At 49.2% G+C, this 24,482-nt stretch overlaps 1 protein-coding gene across 1 annotated transcript in view; it reads left to right on the top strand.

The window, feature by feature from the left end:
• Positions 1–24,482, top strand: part of LOC144279951 (IgGFc-binding protein-like) — a 67,016-nt gene that overhangs the window by 22,964 nt on the left and 19,570 nt on the right. The window contains exons 15-21 of the mRNA XM_077841656.1: positions 1,490–1,755; positions 2,620–3,218; positions 3,674–4,238; positions 13,863–14,461; positions 16,355–16,919; positions 23,015–23,106; positions 23,680–24,072. Of these exons, the coding sequence (XP_077697782.1) occupies positions 1,490–1,755; positions 2,620–3,218; positions 3,674–4,238; positions 13,863–14,461; positions 16,355–16,919; positions 23,015–23,106; positions 23,680–24,072 (3,079 nt within the window). The remainder of the gene's footprint in view (positions 1–1,489; positions 1,756–2,619; positions 3,219–3,673; positions 4,239–13,862; positions 14,462–16,354; positions 16,920–23,014; positions 23,107–23,679; positions 24,073–24,482) is intronic.

Here is a 24,482-nt window from a genome sequence, read left to right as displayed (position 1 = left end):
GGGTGGAGATGGATACCAGGAGAGAGATCACTTGGTCATTACCTGTTAGGTTCACTCCCTCTGGGGCACCTGGCACTGGCCACTGTCGGTAGACAGGATACTGGTCTGGATGGACCTTTGGTCTGACCCAGTAGGGCCATTCTTATGTTCTTATGAGGACACAGGAGGGTTGGGCCAAACAACACATCAGCACAAGCACAAAATGTGGACGCAAAGCTCTAGACAGTTCTGAGTGTCTACATGACCAGATGTCCCTGCTTTGGATGCTTCTGCTGCTGCTGCTCCTACTGGCTGGAGTCTCCAGCCTACAAGTGGCCTGTTCCCTGGGGCTTTTGGGAACGCAGTTTCCATATTTCCCTCCTGTTGTTTGTAGAGCGCTGATACCCAGAAGCCCCCAAGGACAGTGTGGGCCCCATACACTGGAGTCTTAGACCAGGGTTTCTGAACCCTGGATCATGACCCAGTCACCATTTCAAAGTTTGTGTGGTGGCCCTGGCCCGCTGGAGCTGACTGAGCTCTGTGCACTACGACCTCGGGGTCACTGCTCTGGTGAGCTTTGCCAGCCTGCACTGATGAGGGGCTGGCTGGGTCACATTTGCGGGAGTTGTGCCCCAACCTGGTGGGTGGGGGCACTGCACCACTCTTTGAGATGTGACATGCCAGAGGGGCGGCTGGGCCAAACCTGAGCGGTGGCGCAACCCCAGAAGTCACAAAGCCCGGAGCAGAAAGTCCAGCTCAGCCAGCCCCATTGGATTGGAACCGCAGGAGTCAGTGCTGCGGGGAGGAGGGGCTCTGCAATCCCCACAGGGCCTCCCACCCCCACCCTATACCTCTCCAGGGGAAGAACCCAGCTTCCCCTCCACCAGCCTATTTAGTGGGTTGTGAAAGGCCATCAACATTTACACATGAGTCTGGAGCCCGGAAAGGCTGACAGCCACAGCGGTGGAGTTCATGAACTGGCTGCTTCAGAGGGAATGAACAGAACAGGCAGCCATGGAGTGATCCATCCCCAGTTGTCCACTCCCAGCGTCTGGCAGTCAGAGGCTTAGCCATCTTGGCTAATAGCCATTGATGGACCTGTCCTCCAGTGAAAGTGGGAGAAGGTTCCTTTGGTGCCCAGGCTGTGGTCACTGATGTCAATGGGCAGAACTCCCAGGAATTCAATGGTGCAGGGTCAGGCCCTTTTTTACGTTAGGTTCCCTTTACTTCAAGAGGCACAGGATTGGGGTGAAGATCCCAGGGTCCCCTGCAGCATCTGGCAAAATCTGAGAAGCTCGCCCTGCAGATGAGTTTCACTCTGGACTCTGCTATTCACGTCAGTTTCTGATGAAAAGCTAAAATTAAAGTAATGAAGTACTCACTAAAAATGTGAATGCGGAATGCATCAACATGCTATATCAGGGACTGGCCTATGCTCCCGTGTGCATCCTGACTCTTTAGCGAGATGAGAGAAAAAACCTTGTAACCATTATTAACGTGACTCTTCCAGGTGTACGAATGACACTGGCAACCTTGTGCCTTGTCCAAAATTACACGTGTTCCAGCAACTGTGTGGGATCCTCACGAACCGCTCGGGACCTTTCTCTGAGTGTCACTGGCACGAGAGCCCATCCCCTTATTACGAGTCCTGTGTCTACGACCTTTGTCAGTATGGCCTGGGCAATCGCATGCTGTGTGCCGCGATCGAATCTTACGATGAGATATGCACCATTGTCGGTGTGAAAATGGCCAACTGGAGACCACGGATGGGATGCAGTAAGCGATAAGGGTCTTTGCTTTTATTTAAAATGGCTATTCCCTGTCTATGGTATCCCAGCTTTACAATGACCTATTGACTGTGTGAATGTGATACAGTGTTCTCAAAAGTCAGGGGCCTGTTGAGTCAGGGGCCTCAAAAGTCAGCACTGCAAAACACAAGCAGCATTTCCACAATGTGCATGTGCAACACAATTGTCACAGCTTCCCCAATTCCAACGTAAAGAGGAGGGAAGGAACAATACCAGACTACGTCAGAAGGTGGATACACTTTCTTGTCTGATTCCAAATCCAAAGGAGTGCTTGTGGCACCTTAGAGACTAAAAAATTTATTTGAGCATAAGCTTTCGTGAGCTACAGCTGTGGAAAATCCACTGAATGCATCCGATGAAGTGAGCTGTAGCTTACGAAACCTTATGCTCAAATAAATTTGTTAGTCTCTAAGGTGCCACAAGTCCTCCTTTTCTTTTTGCGAATACAGACTAACACGGCTGCTACTCTGAAACAAATCCAAAGGTTTACTTTTCATGGGAATAGGAAGTAGGTGCAGAAGCTGAGATCAGAACTGTCCCTTTTCCACTCTAGGTACTCCATCCATGCCATTTCTCTCTGTTTTCTTGCCTGATACTCATACAAATATATATGAAGAGTAATACTCCCCAGAGGGCAGATTCTGTTTGTAGTGAATTGACAAGTGCTGATGGTTTCTCTTGCTCTGGTTTTAGCCCTGGGAAGCAAGTGAAGATGAACTTAACTTTCAGATGAAAAATGGGGAGAAGACCATTAGGGCTTGTGCATCAGTCTGGGGCTGTTTCTGAAGTGCTGGCAAAGAATTCATGCACAGGTCTCTCTTGATTCTTCTAGGTTTCACTTGCCCAGCCAAGAACTCTTTTGACTTCTGTGGCCCTGCCTGCCCTGCCACTTGTGCCAACCTTAGTGCACCCCTGCTCTGCACAAAGCCCTGCGTGGCGGGATGCTTCTGCAGGGAAGGCTATGTTCTGGATGCTGGACACTGTGTGCCTGTGAGCCGGTGTGGCTGCACGTTGAAGGGTCAGTATCACCAGCTGGGAGAGGAGGTGATCCTGACAGACACCTGCCGCAGGAAATGCAGCTGCCGGCAGCCTGCCCAGCCCATGGAGTGCCAGGATCATGCCTGCGGGACTTTGGAAATATGCAGCGTTGTGAATGGCATCCGAGGCTGTTACCCTGTGACGTTCGGCACTTGCTGGGTGTTCGGCCACTCCCACTACACCACATTTGATGGAGTCATATTTGATTATCAAGGAGCCTGCAAATACACCCTAAGCAAGTACTGTGGCCCCCCTGGGAACCTCCCAGACTTCGCTGTCAACGTGAAGAATGAGCACAAAGGATCCATCGCGGTGTCCTGGATTCGCCTGGTGGAGCTAGATGTCTATGGAGAGCATGTTGCTATAGTGGCAGGACAGTATGGTCAAGTGCAGGTAAGAGCATTTCACAGATTTGAAGAAATTGATCTCTTCCGTGCTGAACGGAGTTAAGGGAGGAAATGTAGGTCCAGGAAAATCATAACTGGGAGAAGCCTTAAATATGCTCCTCTTCCATGTACGTGGGTGTCAAGAACCTGCTACTAAGGTAAGCCAGTGATTCAGTCTTGCTCTAAACTTTGTCAGGTTGTCTTCGGAACCTTCATTCACTAATGACCCGGACGAACAATCTGACAAGCTGGCCATAGTTCTGGTTTGCAAAGGGGATGGAATATAGAGCAGGGCAGAAAAACAAATACCCGAAACATACAGAACGATCCTAGGATACAGATACAGACAATAAAAGTGATGTGAAATAGCTAGAAATGCGGGCTGCCTGTTGGCATGACAATGAATGCACCAGGCTTGGGGAGAGGGGATTAATGCACACACTTGTCTCGCTTTCCCATTAGGTGAATGGATCCCTGGTCAATCTGCCCCTGGTCCTTGCATCGGGTAAACTCTACGCCTATTACAGCGGCTCGTCTGCTGTGCTCCAGACCGACTTTGGCCTCTCTGTGTCCTATGACTGGTCCCACTCTGTGTCGGTTTCTGTTTCTGAGATCTACTTTGGGTCACTGTGTGGACTCGGTGGGGATTTCAATGGGAACCAGAGTGATGATTTCCGGACCCCAAATGGTTCTGTGGTCCATGACGCCGTCACCTTTGGCAATAGCTGGAAGGATGCTGATTCCCCTTTTCATTGCACAGCCGTTGGGCTCCCAGCCCCATGTAATGAAGCAGAACTAGCCCAGTACAGATCTCAGAGCTACTGCGGGGTCATTGCAGACACTGCTGGGCCTTTTAAAGAGTGTAACCAGCTGGTTGATGCTCAGATCCATTTGGAGAACTGCGTGAGGGATGTGTGTGTGACTCGGGGCAGCCGGCAGACCCTGTGTGAAGTGCTTCGCAGTTATGCCCAGCAGTGCCAAAGTCGCGGCATTGCCATTGAGCCATGGAGACAGCGGGCTGGATGCGGTAAGCAGTCGAGTCCAAATATATGGAGAGTGTTACCTCAGACTCCCCAAATCTTCTTTGTTTCCTTGGTCTGATCCACAGTCCATTGAAATCAAGGGAGTTTTTCCACTGATTTCAATCAGATTTGGCTCCGGCCCCATTGAGTCACAGGAACGCAGTGGGTATAAGAGGATTGGGGAGGCTAAACATCCCCAAATGGGGCAAGAAATGCCACTAGCCCACCACATTTGGAGCGCTGCTGCCAGAAGCTACCAAGAAGTTGGGTCTGCTGGCGCCCAGTCTATGGCCCCACCCATGCTCCATCCCAAACCCCTGCCCCTGCTTGGCCTCTTCCCCTCTTTTTCCCGCCCCCCCTTCACTTCTTCCCACCCGCGCTGCACCTCTTTCCCCCGAGCCCCTCCCATCTGCCGCTCATTTCTCTCCTCCCCCCACCATCGCTCACCGTTACGGCAGGAGGGGGCAGAAAGGAATGAGCGGCAGGCGGATGGGGAGGGTCTCAGGGGCACAGAGGAGCAAGCAGCAGGCGGGGGAGCCTCAAGGGAGGGGGCAGAGAGGAGCGGGGCCTTGGAGGAGGGGGCAAAGTGGAGCGGGCGGGTGGGCCTCGGGGGAAAGGGTGAAGCGGAATGGGTGGGGGGGTCTCGGGGTAGGGGGCGAAGAGGAGCAGGTGGAGGGGTGTAATGGGGTGGCTGCAGAGACCTCCTGGCTCCTGCCCTCGCTGGGCTGAGAAAGTCACACAGAGACCTTGGTGCAGTGCTCACCTGGTGCTTTTATTTACAGGTTGTGTTCCCACCACCTTTCCACCATACACATAGCCCCCTTCTTACAGTCCACCAGCAGGAGACAGGGGGCAAGCTACCTCTCTCTGCTTCCCCTCACTGGCCTTCCTCTAGTGCAGCTCACAGCCTTTCCAGCTCCTCCCCTGGCTTCCTTCCCCTGGGGCTTTTACCCAGCCCCAGACTGACAAGGCAGCAGCTGTTCCAGCTTCACCAGTCAGGGCCAGGTGATCTACCAGCTCCAATTCACCTCCCTTAATTGGAGCTGGAGTGACAGAGGGTTGGCTAAGGAGTTTTCTTAGCCTCAGGGAGGGGGGTGAAGCAAAGCGGTCGGGGGACACCTTGGGGCACAGTGAGAGGTGGGGGGCGGGCCGCGGGGCCATGGTCCGGGTGCCGGTAGCGCCTCCCACTTCTAGGGAGCTTCCAGCGCTCGTGGCCAGCCTCTCCAAATGCCAGAGTCATGTGCCAGCTACATGTGTCTGCAACTGATCTCTCTGTCAGGGTGAAAGGGAGTTAGGGTCACGCAGCTGCTTGGGTGCCAGTGAGAATTTAAAGCTGAAATGAAACAAACTAGACTTGCCAATTGGATAAGTGTCGTAATCAGAACTGGAATTGGAAATTAATTAGGGTAACCCCTTTTTATTGAGTCCAGGGAGCATTAGTCTACTAGGTTCCTTTCTAACCAGCTTGTACCTTGATCACGATCACGATGCTCAAGTTATTCTTAACCAATCAGCAAGTAATTGATTCACCCAGAACCACCTCAGTATGCAGTCAGCCGTTCACCAATCAAAGGTAGACACAACCAATATTCTGAATACACCACTTCAGCCTTACAAGCTAACAAATTTATTTGAGCATAAGCTTTCATGAGCTACAGCTCACTTCATCAAATGCATCCGATGAAGTGAGCTGTAGCTCATGAAAGCTTATGGTCAAATAAATGTGTTAGTCTCTAAGGTGCCACAAGTCCTCCTTTTCTTTTTGTAAATACAGACTAACATGGCTGCTACTCTGAAGCCTTGCAAGCGATTGTCATAGACTATGGTTCAGGTCTCAGCAGTTGTACCAAGGAGCCATCCAAATCACCAAGGTTTCTTATTAAATGTGCTTATGATCATCAATTGTTTAGTACTTTTTAATACATTTATTACAATTCTAGTGCCTCTCCAAGGAGCAAGGATACACATGTCTTCAAGGCACTTTCAGGTGTGTGGTCCCTGCTATTTGAATGTGTGACAAAGCTCTGTCCTTGCCTCCGTGGGTCTCGCGTTTCCTGGTGGATTTCGCTAGCCTCAGAGGCTCACTGTGACTCTCCACATAACCCTTCTCTCTCTAGAGACAAGGGTCACAGTCTACTGAGCCATTTTCATCATAAGCCAGAGAGGGAGGTGAGGAGAAGTTATCCTTCCTTGCACAGTCTCTGTTGTCTCCCAGTCTCAGTGATTAATCAGGGGGCAAAGGGTGTGTGTGAGGGAGCCCGGGCCCACCCTCTACTCCGGGCTCCAGGCCACGGACCCTAATAGTATCAGCTATGGTAGCTGACCTTTTAGAAACATGATATGTACAATTCATAGAATCATAGAATCATAGAATATCAGGGTTGGAAGGGACCTCAGGAGGTCATCTAGTCCAACCCCCTGCTCAAAGCAGGACCGATCCCCGACTAAATCATCCCAGCCAGGGCTTTGTCAAGCCTGACCTTAAAAACTTCTAGGGAAAGAGATTCCACCACCTCCCTAGGTAATGCATTCCAGTGTTTCACCACCCTCCGAGTGAAAAAGTTTTTCCTAATATCCAACCTAAATCTCCCCCACTGCAACTTGAGACCATTACTCCTTGTTCTGTCATCTGCTACCACTGAGAACAGTCTAGAGCCATCCTCTTTGGAACCCCCTTTCAGGTAGTTGAAAGCAGCTATCAAATCCCCCCTCATTCTTCTCTTCTGAAGACTAAACATCCCCAGTTCCCTCAGCCTCTCCTCATAAGTCATGTGTTCCAGTTCCCTGATAATTTTTGTTGCCCTCCGCTGGACGTTTTCCAATTTTTCCACATCCTTCTTGTAGTGTGGGGCCCAAAACTGGACACAGTACTCCAGATGAGGCCTCACCAATGTCGAATAGAGGGGAATGATCACGTCCCTCGATCTGCTGGCAATGCCCCTACTTATACAGCCCAAAATGCCATTGGCCTTCTTGGCAACAAGGGCACACTGTTGACTCATATCCAACTTCTCGTCCACTGTAACCTACGTCCTTTTCTGCAGAACTGCTGCCGAGCCATTCGGTCCCTAGTCTGTAGCGGTGCATGGGATTCTTCCGTCCTAAGTGCAGGACTCTGCACTTGTCCTTGTTGAACCTCATCAGATTTCTTTTGGCCCAATCCTCCAATTTGTCTAGGGCCCTCTGTATCCTATCCCTACCCTCCAGCATATCTACCTCTCCTTCCAGTTTAGTGTCATCTGCAAACTTGCTGAGGGTGCAATCCACACCATCCTCCAGATCATTTATGAAGATATTGAACAAAACCGGCCCCAGGACCGACCCCTGGGGCACTCCACTTGATACCAGCTGCCAACTAGACATGGAGCCATTGATCACTACCTGTTGAGCCCGACAATCTAGCCAGCTTTCTATCCACCTTATAGTCCATTCATCCAGCCCATACTTCTTTAACTTGCTGGCAAGAATACTGTGGGAGACCGTGTCAAAAGCTTTGCTAAAGTCAAGGAACAACACGTCCACTGCTTTTCCTTCCTCCACAGAGCCAGTTATCTCGTCATAGAAGGCAATTAGATTAGTCAGGCATGACTTGCCCTTGGTGAATCCATGCTGACTGTTCCTGATCACTTTCCTCTCCTCTAAGTGCTTCAGAATTGATTCCTTGAGGACCTGCTCCATGATTTTTCCAGGGACTGAGGTGAGGCTGACTGGCCTGTAGTTCCCAGGATCCTCCTTCTTCCCTTTTTTAAAGATGGGCACTACATTGGCCTTTTTCCAGTCATCTGGGACCTCCCCCGATCGCCATGAGTTTTCAAAGATAATGGCCAATGGCTCTGCAATCACATCCGCCAACTCCTTTAGCACTCTTGGATGCAACGCATCCGGCCCCATGGACTTGTGCTCGTCCAGCTTTTCTAAATAGTCCTGAACCACTTCTTTCTCCACAGAGGGCTGGTCACCTCCTCCCCATGCTGTGCTGCCCAGTGCAGTAGTCTGAGAGCTGACCTTGTTCCTGAAGACAGAGGCAAAAAAAGCATTGAGTACATTAGCTTTTTCCACATCCTCTGTCACGAGGTTGCCTCCCTCATTCAGTAAGGGGCCCACACTGTCCTTGACTTTCTTCTTGTTACTAACATACCTGAAGAAACTCTTCTTGTTACTCTTCACATCTCTTGCTAGCTGCAACTCCAGGTGTGATTTGGCCTTCCTGATTTCACTCCTGCAAGCCTGAGCAATATTTTTATACTCATCCCTGGTCATTTGTCCAATCTTCCACTTCTTGTAAGCTTCTTTTTTGTATTTAAGAGCAGCAAGGATTTCACTGTTAAGCCAAGCTGGGCTACTTCCCCCACAGCAGCCCTCACTTCCTCAAGCTCCGCTTCCCCCTTACCTCAGGGCCTCCTGCCTTGTGCCTGATATGGTGTGTACTACTCAGCCTCTCCAACAGCGCAACTTCCTCCCACAGCTCCTGACACCCACCTGACTGACTGGGAGGCTTTTAACTAGTTTCAGCCAGCCCCTGGTTGGCTTCAGGTATCCCAAGCAACCTATCATTCTCCCTGCCTTCTGGAAAGTTCTTAATTGGCCCCAGGTGTCTTAATTGACCTGGAGCAGCTGCCATTTCACTTATCCTGGTACCAGGGATTTGTTTAGCCTGGAGCTAATATATCTATCTCCCACTACTTTTCTATAGCCATTTGGCCTTGCCCCGTCACAAATGGTTTGGTGTGAAAAGGACAAGTTTAAAGTATCAAAAGTAATTTCTTAAAGTTATTGTTTTAAATCTCTCTTAAGCCAGTTTGCTTGGACTTATCAAGGAGGGCCGGCATATAGCATTAGTCAGTTAAAATCCAAAAGGGGGTTCCTTGATGTCTCACTGAAGAGCGTAGACTCAACAAGCTAACCTTCACTCATTTATATTAAAGAACAGAAGGACAAGTCCAATCTTTGAGATGAAATCTCACTGCTTCTTCTTGTCCTCTTAACCCTGGAATAAGAGAGACTCCTTTCCACATGGCTGCACAGTTGCACTTCTGGATTCAGCTGCTTATCTGGGGGTTCAGTCAGCTCTTCTTGGCCTTCTGACCCAACCTGGACAGGAGGAGATGTTGTCCGCAGGGGTTCAGCAAGCTCTGGGATCATAGGCGCCGACTCCATGGATGTTCCGGGGCTGGAGCACTCATGGGAAAAAAAAAAGGGTGCCCAGCACCCATGAGCCACAGCGGTTTGGCAGCACGGCCGCCGATCAACTGTTTGGTGGCGCCCAGATGAGCTAGTCAGGGGTGCTGCCAAACCTCTGTTTTGTGACACCGCCAAACAGCTAATTTGCAGCCAGGTGGGAGGGTGGAGAGCAGCAAGCGGCGGGCAGGCGGGGACCTAGAGGAGAGGGTGGAGCGGGGCTGGGAAGAGGTGGAGCAAGGGCAGGGCCTTTAGGGGAGGGAGCAGAGTGGGGATGGGAAGAGGCAAAGCAAGGGCAAGGCCTCGGGGGAGGGGTCGGAGCCAGGGCAGGAAGATGCTGAGCGAGGGTGGGGCTTTGGGGGAAGGGGTGGTGTGGGGTAGGGGCCTCGGGGCAGAGCGGGGGTGGAGCACACCTGGAGAAAACTAGACATCAGCACCTATGTCTGGGGATACAGACTATGGGCAGTGGCCTCAGGGTTGTATGCTCTGTTAATTGAAGTTAGCAGGAAGGTTGCCACCCTGCAGATTCTATTGGCCATAATTGCTCTCAGCTTTCAGCTCCCAGTTTCCCTGCTACTTCCACCAGGATCCAGTAGATGGTGGTGCTGTATAACATATTTCTTCAGTGCTTCCTTTAGTTGGAGTATTTGAGTCATTTCATGGACTGTATGTTAGTATTTGCTCCAACTATGGGATCACCCCTTTTTAAGACATTTCTCTTAATATTCCAGCATTATACCCTGGTTAGGTGCTAATATCATTTCACATTCTTTTTTTCCTTCTAGTGCTGTACAATTCCTATTGCTTCTACAGTGTAATAATTTACAAAGAAAACAAACAATACCCCTTAATGTCTTCTAAATCTAGCAGACACGCTCTGTATGTTCTTGGACTATACCTAATACTTTTCACATCACATCTTTCAAGCTTATTGTAAGATAGGAGACATGACATTGGAAGAATAAGACAGATTATTCATGAGGAGAGTTGTAATATTTATTAATTAATATTAATTAGTATTAATAAATTAATTAATACAATATTAATTAATTAATATTCCACTTTATGCATCCAATGAAGTGAGCTGTAGCTCACGAAAGCTTATGCTCAAATAAATCGGTTAGTCTCTAAGGTGCCACAAGTCCTCCTTTTCTTTTTGCGAATACAGACTAACACGGCTGCTACTCTGAAATCTGTTTCTATTGGCCATTTGCCAAATTGGGCTAAGTGTTCAGCTTCTGGTTTCTCTGTTATTTCTATCAGTGTCCAGTAGATGGGTTGGTATATAACACATTTCTTCGATGCTTCCTTAGTTGGAGCATTTCAGTCACTTCATGGATTATATTTTACCGTATGTCTACACTTAAACCACTGCATCAGCACAGCTGCACCGAAGTAATTCTGTAGTGTTGACCTGACCTTAGCATCTGCCCCAACAATAAATTGGCATCCCCCGTTTTTAAGACAATGTACTACAGTTTATATCGTGTTAACTTATGTGCGAATAAACCGTTCTCCTGCGCCCCATAAGTTGCACTGACATAAGTGCTGTGTGGACAGCACTATGCTGGCAGGAGAGTTTCTCCCACTGACACAGCTACTGCCTCTCGCGGATGTGATTTTATTATGTTGATGGGAGAGCTCTCTCCCATTCGCATAGAGACGTGGCAACCAGACATGGTGCAGCTGCTTCTAGTGTAGACAAGCCCTCACACGTTACTCTTAATATTCCAGCATTATACCCTGGCTTGGTGCTGATATCATTCAAAATTCTTTTTTTCCTTCTAGTGCTATACAATTCCTATCTCTTCTACAGTGCAACAATAATTTATATAGAAAGCAAACAAAATCTCTTGTCTTCTAAATCTAGCTCCATACATTCATAGAATCTCAGGGTTGGAAAGGACCTCAGGAGGTCATCTAGTCCAACCCCCTCCTCAAAGCAGGACCACTCCCCAATTTTTGCCCCATCTCTAAATGGCCTCCCTCAAGGATTGAGCTCACAACCCTGGGTTTAGCAGGCCAATGCTCAAACCACTGAGCTATCCCTCCCACCATACATTCTTGCACTGTATCTAATACTTTTCACATCCCATCTTCCAGGCTTATCATAGGATAGGAGACATTACACTGGAAGAACAAGACCGATTATTCATAAGGAGAGTTGCAAATCTGATTCCCAAGGCAGACAAATGTACAATTTGGGATGGAGGCCAGATGGTTTGGATTTCTTGGGGTAACAGTTTGCTCCATTTGACCTTCAGTTTTCTGAGTCTCACAGCAAGCTATTTCTAACTTACATTTTCTACACTTATCTCTGGTTCTTAGTTAACATATTTGAGCCAACAGAGTCCTCTGCACAGGGAAAAGGAAAGTTATTCTTATCTCTGGCCTGGCAGGGGTTCTCTTGGGGCTTTGTCTACACTGGACTTTCGTTGGTAAAACTTTTGTCATTCAGGGGTGTGGAAAAAAACCACACACCCTCGGACGACAAAATTTGTACTGACAAAAGCACCAGCGTGAACAGCTCTTTGTGGTCGGGAGAGCTCTCCTGCTGACAAAGCTACAGCCTCTCATTGGGGGTGGGATTCTTTTGTCAGTGGGAGAGCTTTCTCCCGCCGACAAAGAGCGGCTACACTGCTCACCTTTTAGTGGCATGGCTGTAATGGTACAGCTGTGTCACTAAAAGGTGCGTAGTGTAGACATAGCCTTAGTTAGGCTAAGGGCTTGTCTACACTTTAGTGCTTAATGAAGACACTACCTACACCAACTGGAGAGCTTCTCCTGCTGGCTTGGGTACTCCACCTCCCCGAGAGGCGGTAGCAGTGTTGACGGGAGAAACTCTTCCATCGACATAGCGCTGTCCACAGCAGGAGTTCAGTCACTACAACTGTGTCTCTCGGGTATGGATTTTCCACACCCCCAAGCGACATAGTTACACCAGCATACATTTGTACTGTAGACCAGAGCTAAGAGAGGTGGAGGTTAACAGTATGGTCTGGTCTCCACTAGAGATTCACGTCAGTATAGCTACACCGCTCAGGGCGAATCCACACCCCTGAGCGGCGCAGTTAAACCAACCTAACCCCCGGTGTAGACAGCGCTGTGTCTGTTGACATAGCTACCGTCTCTCTGAGAGGTGGATTCACTATGCCAGCTCAGCATAGGATTGTCTTCATTAAAGCTCTACAGACAGCAGCATTTTAAGTGTAGACCTCCCCTATGTAAACTATGGGAGACCTTTGAGACGTTAACAATAGTTGGAAGATTCCTTATCAGACATCTGAGCTTTCCTTTCCTGGGAACTGTGTATTTTAACTTTAGCTTAGTTAATACTCCCCAGACGAGATGTCCCACCTGTTGTGATGGGCCAATAAATTCTCATTGTCTTTAGCTTTGAGAAGAAGCTAAATGTTTCAAATAAGCATAAGGATAATTGTCACCAGCTAGTTAAAAGGACAGAGGGAGAAGAATTACATTCACTGTACAGTGTAAAAAGAAAAGGAGGACTTGTGGCACCTTAGAGACTAACAAATTTATTAGAGCATAAGCTTTCGTGAGCTACAGCTCACTTCATCGGATGCAGTGAGCTATAGCTCACAAAAGCTTATGCTCTAATAAATTTGTTAGTCTCTAAGGTGCTACAAGTCCTCCTTTCCTTTTTACGGATACAGACTAACATGGCTGCTATTCTGAAACTGTACAGTGTGTACACGTTAAAATATACTTTGAAAATATATTAACTACAGTTAATATCAGGATCTCTGAATCAGGATCTCAGGGTCTACCTTTCTCTTCCACCTTCCATTCCTGGTCTCACAAAGTGTCACACACAATGCAATGAGTTAAATACCAGCCGGACAGGGATTCCACATGTAAATAGAGAGCACTAAAAACAGATAACAAACCAGATCCAGATTTCATTGAGCAACCTAATGGCAGCTGGGATGCTTGTTTATTGCTCACTCTTAGAAAATGCTACAGGACCTTTTAGTGCTATCTGAATAACTCTGAGACGGGTACTAAGGCCAGTCTGTCACCTTAATGGGTGCGCTGGGAAATGGTACTTAGTGCAGCATCCCTCCCTAGGACTGTCTGCAGAGTCATCACTGGGTATGAATCCAAGGGAGGGGAGGGACTTGGATGGGCATCTTTCTGGCCCAGAGTAGAAGCCACTACTGATGCTGTAGTGACATGCTGATATTTACTGGCTAGGCTATTAGCTGTGCCTGGAACTTGATCCTAAGAGAGGAGTGTTGCTTGTAAGGAGAAACCCTAGATTTTTAGCACGAAAATTATTTCTTAGGAAATGAAGGATCTGTCCTGCTCTCTGTATATTAAGTCTTTCCTCTGACCCCTGTTTTCATTGTTTGTCCTGGATTTTCTGCCTGGGAGGATTCCCTGCAGCGTCCTTCTGTATTTCTAACCACAGTTCTTCATGTCCCTTTCAGAGTTAACCTGCCCCCGCAACAGCCACTATGAGCTCTGTGGACCTTCCTGCCCGGCCTCTTGTGCCCACCCAGCTGTGCCCTCCCGCTGCCGGACTGCGTGTGAAGAAGGGTGCCAGTGTGACCCTGGCTTTGTGCGGAGTGGCACTGACTGTGTGCCTCCAGAGCAGTGCGGCTGCACCCACAATGGCAGATACCACCTGGCAGGGGAAAGCTTCTGGGAAGGAGAAAATTGCCGGAGATTGTGCAGATGTGACGGCTCCTCCCACGCTGTCCAGTGCTCCCGCTCTGCCTGTGCCCCTGGGGAATTCTGTGGCACTCGAAAGGGGGCTTATGGGTGCCATGAGCGAACCAACGGCATCTGCTGGGCTTCTGGTCTGCCCCATTACACTACGTTTGATGGGAAGCAATACAATTCCCAGGGCACCTGCAAATACGTGTTTGCGGAACTGTGTGGGGATTCAAAGTCCTTACCCTTCTTCAGAGTGGAAGTGAAGAACGGAAACCTGCCCCATGTTCCTGTGCCTGTGACCTCGGAGGTCTTTGTCCTTGTGAACAAGACTGAGATCCATCTGCAGAGAGGGCAGCAGGGGACAGTCAAGGTAATTCCACGGGGCTAGTTCTCCCTGGGAAAGTACTTAATGAAATAAATGAAATTGGGGGAAAAGTCATTTCCCAGTAGTTGTTGATTTTTTCCCACTTTCCTGAATACGCCCGTCAGTGCCTAACTTCCCCCTGAGCTGCGAAGGCCACGCAAGCGGGGAGAGGTGCCCCTACCCCAGCCCGGCCCAGCTGGAGTTGCCCTGGCCTGAGAGAGGAGCCCCTCCCCTGGCCTGGCCCCAAGCTGCTGCGCCAAGGAAGGGCTGGGGGGAGTCCTCTTTTCCCGCTGCAGCCTCAGGACTGCCTGCACCCCAAACTCTTCATCCCTGGCCCCACCCCAGAGCCCGCACCCCTAGCTGTAGCCCTCACCACCCTGCACCCCAACCTCCTGCCCCAGCTCTGAGCCCCCTCCCACACTCCAAACCCCTTATCCCTGGCCCCATTGCAGAGCTCGCAACCCTACACCCCAACCCTCTGCCCTGGCCCTGAACCCCCTCCCAAACTCTGAACCCCTCGACTCCACCCCCACCACACATCACCTCCATATTGGCGCACATAACAAAATTAATTCTGCACACGCATGTAAAAAATTAGACGGAACAGTGCCATTATTTCCCCTACAGCAGTCTGTTCAGCACTTCGTGACGAGACCATAATGCCCAGGACAGGTTTAGGGTTAGCTCAGATCTCATGTGCACACTAATTATTGTTTGTGTACGTGTTGTGCTGGATGCAAGGTAATCTCAACCTATTCAGCTTCTCAAAGGAAAGGTTAAGCAGAGTCTTGATCGGGCCTGTAAGTAGATAGAAGAGACCTGGTTTTAGGAGCTCTTCAGCTAGCAGAGAAAGGAATAAAAGCGGCTGAAAGTTGGAGTTAGAATAATTCAAATTGCAGACAAGAGGAAACGTTTTCACAGTGAGTAATGGAAGTGGTTCACTCACCCTCACCTGGACTATTCAAATTGAGGTTGATGTCTTTTTACAAGGTGTCATGGATTCTCAGGGTCTGCGTGATCACCCCAGCCAGTATAGCCTCTTTGGAAAGCACCCTTTGGAAATCCCCAGGGCTGTGGGTTTAGCTTTTTCACAAGAAACAGCTGCGTGGCTTCCTGTGATCAGACTCCTTCTCAGAGAGCAAGGCAACCAGGAAAACATCTGCATTGGTGCAGGGCAGCCTTTTCAAAGCCAGGCACCATTTACTAGTCAACAGGCCTACAGCATCAGAGAGACATTAGGTCAGCATGGAGAAGCAAACTTTTAGTCAGTGTCCATCAGTCCTGCTTCCCAGAGACTCCTCAAGTCTGTCTCCATCTCTGTTTCCTTGTCCCACTGGGAGCCTCCTTTGGTTGTGCTCAGTTCTTTTGTTCTCCTGCTTGGGACTTTTAGACTCCTCCTCTACTGATAGTCGGGGGGGGGGGGGGGAAATTAACTTGCTCTGGGCCCTCAGTTGTTAGGTGTTAATGTCACGGTCCTTGGCTCTTCCATTGTCAATGCAGGACCTTCTATTCATATGTGCTGAGCCCATTCAGTTCTTGATAGCACATCTGGATCCAACTCAGGCAGCCCACCTGACCCAAATAGTCCATCCCACCCCCTCTTCCATGGAAATCAATTTAACTCCCATACACGGATTACAGTCAGGGGCTAAACTGAGATACAGATATGGATCATAAAAATATTACCCAAAATTCCCACATTCATCACATTGGATATTGGGCTCTCTGGTATCATTTATGTAGTAGAGAAGAATAATTCCCTCCACTGCAGGAATTACTGAGTGAAGTTTTCTGGCTTGGGTCATGCAAGGGACTCAGAGTAAATGATCAGAATGGTCCCTATCTATGACTGCATAAATTCCTGCACTGATCTCTTTGGTGCTATTTTCCCTCACTCAGATTGATGGGGTGACTCTAACTCTCCCGGTGCATCTCAAGAGAAGAGGAATTGTCGTTTATCAGGATGGGTTTCATACAATTGTGCAAGCCGACTCTGGTCTGAGCGTGAGCTACGACCTGGCCCACAGCCTCTTTGTCAGCCTCCCCCCTGAGTACCGAGGCCAGACCTGCGGGCTGTGCGTGAACCTCAATGGAGCGGCTGAGGATGATTTTGTGATGCAGAACATCTCCCATGGGAAGGACACCTTCCACTTGGCTTTGGCTGGGAAGTCTGAGGATGTCCCTGGCTGTGACGACGGCTGCCCTGATTCCTGCCCTTTGTGTGAAGATAAGGAAAGTCTGGTGCAGTCCAAGTCCCGGTGCTGGGTGATCCAGGACCCTGATGGGCCGTTCTCCGCTTGCCACTCCCAGATTGACCCAGGCCACTATCTGTCTGATTGCATCTTTGACCTGTGTGTGTCAGGAGGGGAGAGCAGTGCCCTGTGCGAGTCCGTTCAGACATACGCAGCCGCCTGTCAGAGAGCGAATGTCACCATCTCACCTTGGAGGAATGAGTCTTTCTGTGGTAAGGCAGCACTGTGTAACTGTGCTACTGGACTGTGTGCTGGTGGTGGTCTGGCTTTCCTTACGTGATACTCTGAGGTAAAATGGTAGTCTGTCAACACAAGCAAAAGCTGCTCAACTTTGGCTGAAACCCAGGTCCTCATAATCATCTGCCAAAGGGATCCCAGACCCCTCAGAGAAACCATCCCCTCAGACTTCTGTGGAAGGTTTTCCAGATCTACCCCGCACAAGGCATCCTGAGCACCGTAGAAGTGCCCAGTTCTCCTCATTATTCACAGTGGGAGTGCTGATCCTCTGGCATCAGGTCAAGAGAACCTGCAGTGGATGTATTGTATCTTGACTTTAGCAAAGCTTTTGACACGGTCTCCCACAGTATTCTTGTCAGCAAGTTAAGGAAGTATGGGCTGGATGAATGCACTATAAGGTGGGTAGAAAGTTGGCTAGATTGTCGGGCTCAAAGGGTAGTGATCAATGGCTCCATGTCTAGTTGGCAGCCGGTGTCAAGTGGAGTGCCCCAGGGGTCGGTCCTGGGGCCGGTTTTGTTCAATATCTTCATAAATGATCTGGAGGATGGTGTGGATTGCACTCTCAGCAAATTTGCGGATGATACTAAACTGGGAGGAGTGGTAGATACGCTGGAGGGCAGGGATAGGATACAGAGGGACCTAGACAAATTGGAGGATTGGGCCAAAAGAAATCCGATGAGGTTCAATAAGGATAAGTGCAGGGTCCTGCACTTAGGACGGAAGAATCCAATGCACCGCTACAGACTAGGGACCGAATGGCTAGGCAGCAGTTCTGCGGAAAAGGACCTAGAGGTGACAGTGGACGAGAAGCTGGATATGAGTCAGCAGTGTGCCCTTGTTGCCAAGAAGGCCAATGGCATTTTGGGATGTATAAGTAGGGGCATAGCGAGCAGATCGAGGGACGTGATCGTCCCCCTCTATTCGACATTGGTGAGGCCTCATCTGGAGTACTGTGTCCAGTTTTGGGCCCCACACTACAAGAAGGATGTGGATAAATTGGAGAGAGTCCAGCGAAGGGCAACAAAAATGATTAGGGGTCTGGAACACATGAGTTATGAGGAGAGGCTGAGGGAACTGGGATTGTTTAGTCTCCAGAAGAGAAGAGTGAGGGGAGATTTGATAGCAGCCTTCAACTACATGAAGAGGGGTTCCAAGGAGGATGGAGCTTGGCTGTTCTCCATGGTGGCAGATGACAGAACAAGGAGCAATGGTCTCAGTTGCAATGAGGGAGGTCTAGGTTGGATATTAGGAAAAACTATTTCACTAGGAGGGTGGTGAAGCCCTGGAATGGGTTACCTAGGGAGGTGGTGGAATCCCCATCCTTATTGGTTTTTAAGGTCAGGCTTGACAAAGCCCTGGCTGGGATAATTTAATTGGGTATGGGTCCTGCTTTTGAGCAGGGGGTTGGACTAGATGACCTCCTGAGGTCCCTTCCAACCCTGATATTCTATGATTCTATGATTATGATTCTATGAATCCTAATTGTTCAGAAAAGCTAATAACCGGGGCTGGTGGAAAATGTTCCATCAAAACGAGTTAGAGATGGAAAATGGGGTTTTCACCAAAATGAAATTTTTCATGAAAAGTGTTTGGTTTCCACAGAACAATTTTTCATTTTAATTAAACAGAATATGTCAATTGAGAAACGCTGCTAGACCCCGTATCTCCTGATGTACCGTTTCCAGGCAATCCATAATGCACTATTCCTCCGCTGCCCCCAGAAAGGGAAGGGAGTGCATTGTGGGTGATGTGGTCTGATCAACGAGCCCGACCAATAGAGGAGAATGGGAGCAGGGCATACAATTCCCTGATGTACAATTCCCATGAGGCACTGAAATATTTTCAAATTCTTGCCGAAAAAAAATTAGATTTTTCCACGGGAAGAAACCCCTTTTTTTCTTCCAGTTCTCTGGATAACTAATGCTCTTCAGAGAGACCGCCTGAAAAGCCCAGTCTGTGGAACAAATGGAGACAGACGGAGCTCAGACTTCCATCGTGTTGCTGGGGCTAGTGGCCTTCCTGTTGCTCACTGCTTTAAAAGCTTATTTGTCATTTTACAACGTGATCGCCATCGTTGGGATCTTTCCCACTGTTTCAATTGGCAAGAGATTTGGTTTCAGAGTAGCAGCTGTGTTAGTCTGTATTCGCAAAAAGAACAGGAGGACTTGTGGCACCTTAGAGGCTAACAAATTTATTAGAGCATAAGAGATTTGGTGTTTCTTATGCTTCTTCTAGTGGATAGAGTAGGGATCTGCTGTCTGCTGTTGGTGCAGTCTCTCTAGGGGTCCCAGCTTTCTCCTAAGTGGTCCCCTTCAATTTATCTTCAATTAGACCAGGCTATAAACCCTTACACTCAATTTAAGTTATCAGCCCAGGGCTTGCAGGCTCCTTTTATCTCCCTTCTGGTTTCTCAGAGGCAGCCTGGCTTGGGGCTGTTGCTCCTCTGCTAACCCAGGCCTCTCTGCCTCCCCTTCTCTCTCTGTTCCCCTGCTTTAGAGCTGGGCTTGTTTTCTCGCTTGGTCCCAGCTGTGGGTACCTCGCATAGGTGGTGAGTTATATGGGCTCGTGGAGCCCTGGCACCAGGAATATTCAGAACTGGGGGCCCCGCTTCACCAATATTTGGAGCTGGGTCCCTCCGCTGTCCCTGCCTGGAGTGGGCTCCCCCACGCTGGGCGAGGGGCAGCCCCATCCCCTACCCCCAGTGAGACTACGGTGCGGGGCATCAGGGGAGAGGAGGGGTCCCTCACCCAGAGCTCGCTGCTGCCGGCGGGGAGAGGAGGGGGGGGAAAGTCCTCTCTGACCCTAGCCCTGGGACAGCCTGTCTGCACCCCAAGCTCCTCATCCCTGGCCCTACCCCACCCCAGAGCCTGTGCCCCCAGCACCCCAATCCTGAGCTCCAGCCCTGAGCCCCCTTCTGCACTGTGAACCACTCATCCCCAGCCCCACCCAAGAGCCCTCATTTGAGGGGAAAAACACGCAACATAAATTTGGCAGTCAATTTGGGGTATGATCATGTTTAGCACAATACTTGATTATTTTATACCCTTTAAAGTATATAATTGGTTGTATACAGGTGTTATGAAGTGGGAATGTTCTTAATGTTTTCTCTGAATACTTTGTGGGTGCCTCAGTTTCCCCTGTGCATTTCTTAAGGATCTAGGTGGTGGGATAAGGGTGTATGATTGTTACAGAGCCCTAGAGGGCCAGTGTGATGCTGTCTGCCACACCGTGTGCTTCCCGCAGCGAGTCTGCTTGGGCAGGGCTCCTGGGGAAGCTAGAGGGCCCTGCACCCCAACTACACAGTCAGACGTGACTCTCAGCCAGCCAGTAAAACAGAAAGAACACAGTCTAAAACAGAGGTCATTGGCAATTGGGATAAAATACAAGATGGTTTTACAGAAAGTAGATTGCGACAAACCAACCTGATCTCCTTCTTTGAGAAGGTAACAGATTTATCAGACAAAGGAAACGCAGTGGATCTAATTTACATTGATTTCAGTAAGGCGTTTGATATGGTTCCACATGGGGAATTATTAGCTAAATTGGAAAAGATGGGGATCAATATGAAAACTGAAAGGTGGATAAGGAACTGGTGAAAGGGGAGACTACAGTGGGTCACACTGAAAGGTGAACTGTCAGGCTGGAGAGAGGTTACTAGTGGAGTCCCTCAAGGATCGGTTTTGGGACCAATCTTATTTAGTCTTTTAATTACTGACCTTGGCACAAAAAGCAGGAATGTGCTAGTAAAGTTTGCGGATGACACGAAGCTGGGAGGCATTGCCAATACAGAGAGGGACTGGGATATCATACAGGACAATCTGGATGATCTTGTAAACTGGAGTAATAGTAGTAGGATGAAATTTAATAGTGAAAAGTGCAAGGTCATGTATTTAGGGATTAATAACAAGAATTTTTAGTTATAAGCTGGGGACGCATCAATTGGAAGTAACAGAGGAAGAGAAAGACCTAGGAGTATTGGTTGATCACAGGATGACTATGAGCTGCCAATGTGATATGGCCGTGAAAAAAGCTAATGCAGTCTTGGGATGCATCAGGGGAGGTATTTCCAGTAGAGATAAGGAGGTGTTAGTACCATTATACAAGGCCCTGGTGAGACCTCATCTGGAATACTGGGTGCAAGTTCTGGTCTCCCATGTTTAAGAAGGATGAATTCAAACTGGAACAAGTACAGAGAAGGGCTACTAGGATGATTCGAGGAATGGAAAAACTTTCTTATGAAAGAAGACTCAAAGAGCTTGGCTTGTTTAGCCTATCCAAAAGAAGGCTGAGGGGAGATATGATTGCTCTCTATAAATATATGAGAGGGATAAATACCAGGGAGGGAGAGGAATTATTTAAGCTTAGTACCAATGTGGACACAAGAACAAATGAATATAAACTGGCCATCAGGAAGTTTAGACTTGAAATTAGATGGAGGTTTCTAATCATCAGAGGAGTGAAGTTCTGGAACAGCCTTCCAAGGGGAGCAGTGGGGGCAAAAGACATATCTGGCTTCAGGATTAAGCTTGATAAATTTATGGAGGAGATGGTATGATGGGATAGCATAATTTGGGCAATTAATTGATCTCTGACCATTGGCAGTAAATATGTCCAATGCCCTGTGATGGGATGTTAGATGGGGTGGGATCTGAGTTACTAGAGAGAATTCTTTCCTGGGTGTCTGGCTGGTGAGTCTTGCCCACATGCTCAGGGTTTAGCTGATCGCCATATTTGGGGTCATGAAGGAATTTTCCCCCAGGCAGAGGCAGAGGCCCTGGGGTTTTTTCACTTTCCTCTGCAGCGTGGGGCAGGGGTCACTCACTGGAGGATTCTCTGCACCTTGAAGTCTTTAAACCATGATTTGAGGACTTCAGTGGCTCAGACATAGGTTAGGGGTTTATTACAAGAATGGGTGGGTGAGACTCCATGGCCTGCGTTGTGCAGGAGGTCAGACTAGATGATCATAATGGTCCCTTCTGACCTTAAAGTCTATGCGTCTAGAATCACAACAGGTACAACAACATATAATATATTGAAGCAGGCAAGTGCTGCTTCTGACTTTCCACTTTTAATTGACTCTTGTAATCTTGTGGCGCTGGCATGTGATAGCTTCATTTTATCCCAGCACCCTCACCTCTTCCCACACACCCTCTCCTGCACCCAAACTCCCTCCCAGAGCCTGCAGCCAGCCCTCCACACTCCCTCCCAGAGCCTGCACCCTCACCCCCTTTCCACACACACCCTCCTGCACCCAAACTCCCTCCCAGAGCCTGCACCCTTCACCCCCTCCTGCACCTCCAGGCCCTGCCCCAGCCCAGAGCCTGCACCGAGCACCCAAACTCCCTCCCAGAGCCCAGCCTCTCAACCATCATACACCCCAATCCCCTGCCCCAACCCAGGGCCTGCACCCCAGAGCTCCTCCTCCCAACCTAAACTCCCTCGCAGAGTCTTAGGCAGGCGGGGGGCGGAGTTCGGAGGGGGCGGGCTCTGAGCATTCTGGGCACCACCAAAATTTCTACAAACCTGACGCCCCTGGGTGCCAGTGTCCATGACTGGGCAGTACTTTCAGCTGCAGAGGATGTGATCAGTCAGCTTCCCTGTAAGCAGGGAAGATTCTCCTCTCCGTTGTGCCTATGCTCTGTAGGGGGTTTGTCAACCCCATTACAGGATCATGCAAGTGCATCCAAGGTAGCCAATTAGCGGAGACTGTAGGGCACGGGTGCTAGAGGGACTCAGTCTTTTCCCTCTGTTGGGCGCTATGGTGTCTTGGGCCTGCTGGTCTCTGCAGAATGCACTGTCTAATCCTCTGGCCTTCTAAACAAGAGCGAAGCATTTTAAACTGAGGCTTAGTTAATCATCCAAGACGGGTGCCATGGGCTTGCTGCTCAGGGGGTCAAGGGCAATTTCAATCCTCATATGTGTTTCCATTTTGTTGATACTAGAACTCCCTCCTCTTTCACAGACCCTGGGTGCCCAGTGAATAGCCACTACAAGCTGTGTGAGCATCCCTGCCAGGACCTGTGTGCCGGCTCCTGGCCTCAGCATCTGTGCAGCTCCCTGTGTTCTGAAGGGTGTTTCTGTAATGACGGGTACCTGTGGAGCGGGGAACAGTGTGTCCTGCCAGGGCACTGCGGCTGTGAGCACGACGGACACTACTACAGGGTGAGTTGCAACTTCATTCTCTGGACAATCCTGAGGAAACATGGCTGTATGGGCAAGTACAGAAGCAAAACTCTTTTTTCCTACTCAAGGAGCAAAGAGTCTCTTTCCTATCTAACCCTGGAGCCCTGCAGCATGTGTTTACACCTGAGGAGTCAAGCTCCTGTTTTGTTTCTCTCCCTAGCTCTTTCTTTTTATTATTGTTGTTATTCTTTGTAGTCTGATAGCACCTAGGAGCCTACTCAAAAAATAGGGCACCCTTGAAATAGACACAGAACAAAGAGATGGTCTCTGTCCAAAACAGCTTACAACTTATAGATAATGCAAGAGTCAACAAGTAGAGACAGACCAGGGAACACAAAGAAATAATCAGACAATTCTGTTTGCATAAGTGCCCTCCTGCCTAAGGATGTTTTCTGGACTCAGGGTATGTCCCAGAGTTAATGAGCCCTGATAAATCTCCCATTTCCTTCTGTGTGTCGCCTACTCGAGTGGTTTGTTTTTGTGACATTTTGCTGATGATGACCATGGCCATTTCCTTCTCTCTCTCTCTCTCCCTCTCTTTCTCCATCCCAGGTTGGAGATTTTCTCTGGCTCGCTGATTGCACCCAAAGGTGCAGCTGTGACTCCTCCGCTACTTTCCGGTGTGTTCCCGCCAGCTGTAACCCCGGCCAGCGGTGTGCTGTGAAGGACGGGAAGTTGGGCTGCCAGAGCCAGCTGACCACCTGCACGGTGACAGGGGACCCTCACTACTTCACCTTCGATGGGGCGGTGGCCCATTTCCAGGGCACGTGCGCCTACGAGATCTCGCACACCTGCAACTCTTCCCTCGACTTCTCCTTCCGGGTGGTGGCCACAAACAGGAATTTCCGGAATCCCCGGGTCTCCTTCATTTACCGAGTGGAACTTTGGCTCAGAACTGGCCATTTTCATTCCCATGTTGTTCTGGAGCGAGGCAAAGATGTCCTGGTGAGTTGAGCTCTTTGACCTATTATCAGAAAGGACAAAGAAGAAACAGCCACAACTATCCATCTCTCATAGGTGTTTATCTGGCTCCCATCACCATAGGATCCGAGCGCCTCATGTTCTTGAAATCATTTAACCTCACAACCCTCCTGTGAGGCAGGGAAGTGTTATTATCCCCATTTCACAGATGGGGAAACTGAGGTGCAGATTCCAAGATCCTCTGTGATTTCTGTGGGAGTTAGGCACCTACATACCTTTGAGCGTCAGCACTAGAGAGACAAGGTATTGAGGTGGCTAAAGATGCTCATAGCTGTCCAGGGGGGTTTTCAAAGCACCAAGGCACTTATGAAAACCCTATTAGTGTCTATCTGCTTCTTTAGGGGCTGACATACCTTTTGAAAATCTGGCCTTAA

Source organism: Eretmochelys imbricata, chromosome 24 (assembly GCF_965152235.1).
Source record: "Eretmochelys imbricata isolate rEreImb1 chromosome 24, rEreImb1.hap1, whole genome shotgun sequence".
In the NCBI taxonomy this organism is placed as follows: domain Eukaryota; kingdom Metazoa; phylum Chordata; order Testudines; family Cheloniidae; genus Eretmochelys; species Eretmochelys imbricata.
The sequence above is the reverse complement of the archived record's forward strand: the minus strand, read 5'-3'. Positions and strand labels throughout refer to the sequence as shown.